Genomic DNA, 1,194 nt, shown 5'->3' with positions numbered 1-1,194 from the left:
GGGGGGCCAGGAGAGGGAAGGAGGCCTCAGCTGCAGGCCCCATTCATGGAAAAGTTCCTCTGAAAGTTCTCACACCCCGAGGGCCACACGCCTGTCTGTCCGGTCATCCAGCGGGAGGGGCGGGGTCCGGTCAGCACTGGGCCTTTCTGGGCCGGCGCCCGGTAGGACACGGGGGTCCTCACGGGGACACAGGACACCTCAATGTGCACCAACCAGAAAGGCCCTGCCATCGTGGCATCATCAGATGCAGTTTCTATGCGGCACCCAGGCACTGTAACTGCTAAGTTCCCACTAAAAAGCCAGCAATGGCCTGGAAGGGGAGTGGGGGCGAGGAGACCCACGCAACTGAACCACCCAAACGGAGGAAACAGCTAAGTGATGCTTGCATTAGTTACGTGGCTGTCTTTGGACTGAATGTAGTCGGGCAGTTTCAGAGGAGAAGGAAAGGAGGAAAACATTTTAATCGCTGAGAACCCTACGCCTTGCCCGGAAGTAGGGGGGGCTCCCGGTCAGGGCCACGTGTAGACACAGACCCGGGACAGTGCAGGTCCAGGTCTGTGACTTCCTGTCCCTCCCACCACACACCTGCCCGCCCGGTGCGTGGACACGGGCGGCATCTTACCCACAGGAAGCCCTGGGCTGCGCCCGTCGGGTCCGGCCGGCCCGCGCGGCCCGGGTGGGGCTCGGGGTTGTAGACGGCACACTCGATCTGAGGGAGAGAGCAGCCCGTCACCCTGGGCAGGAGGCGGGCTCCGGCCCGAGCCCCAGGTCACTGTGACCCGCAGGACAGTGGGCGGTGAGGCCCAGGCTCAGAGCGGACACCACGTGAGCGCTTCCGTCTTTCGGGTCTTATCTTGGACCCAGGGCCGCCGGGACGGGTGGCAGCCTGGGCGCGAGGCGGGTCAGCTCCTGGGTGGAGGTGGGAGGCCCCTGTCCCCTCCCCGCCTGCCTCCCCCTGGGGAAGGGTCCCCCTCAGCCTCCGGGAGTGGGTGTCCCAGAGACCAGCGTGAGAAATACGGTCTCCGGTTTCTCAGACACGCGCACGCCTGAGCCCACGCGGGGACGTGAGCAGAACGGCACCGGGAGCGCGGCCCACGGGACTCTGGATGCTGCCGGGCGTGGCACAGCGTCCACGGGTGGGGTGCACCCCGCTCCACACACACTCCCAGCACCCGGCGCCAGGGCACGGCGGGC

General features: G+C 66.3%; 1 protein-coding gene across 1 annotated transcript in view; it reads right to left on the bottom strand.

The window, feature by feature from the left end:
• The window catches only part of ARHGEF10 (Rho guanine nucleotide exchange factor 10), a gene marked incomplete at its 3' end in the record, with an annotated part of 48,113 nt that overhangs the window by 10,081 nt on the left and 36,838 nt on the right, over positions 1-1,194 (bottom strand). The window contains exon 22 of the mRNA XM_006773930.1: positions 623-709. Coding sequence (XP_006773993.1) covers positions 623-709 — 87 coding nt within the window. The remainder of the gene's footprint in view (positions 1-622; positions 710-1,194) is intronic.

This window comes from Myotis davidii, unplaced genomic scaffold, assembly GCF_000327345.1.
Source record: "Myotis davidii unplaced genomic scaffold, ASM32734v1 scaffold807, whole genome shotgun sequence".
Classification (NCBI taxonomy): domain Eukaryota; kingdom Metazoa; phylum Chordata; class Mammalia; order Chiroptera; family Vespertilionidae; genus Myotis; species Myotis davidii.
This window is presented reverse-complemented; position numbering and strand designations above follow the sequence as displayed.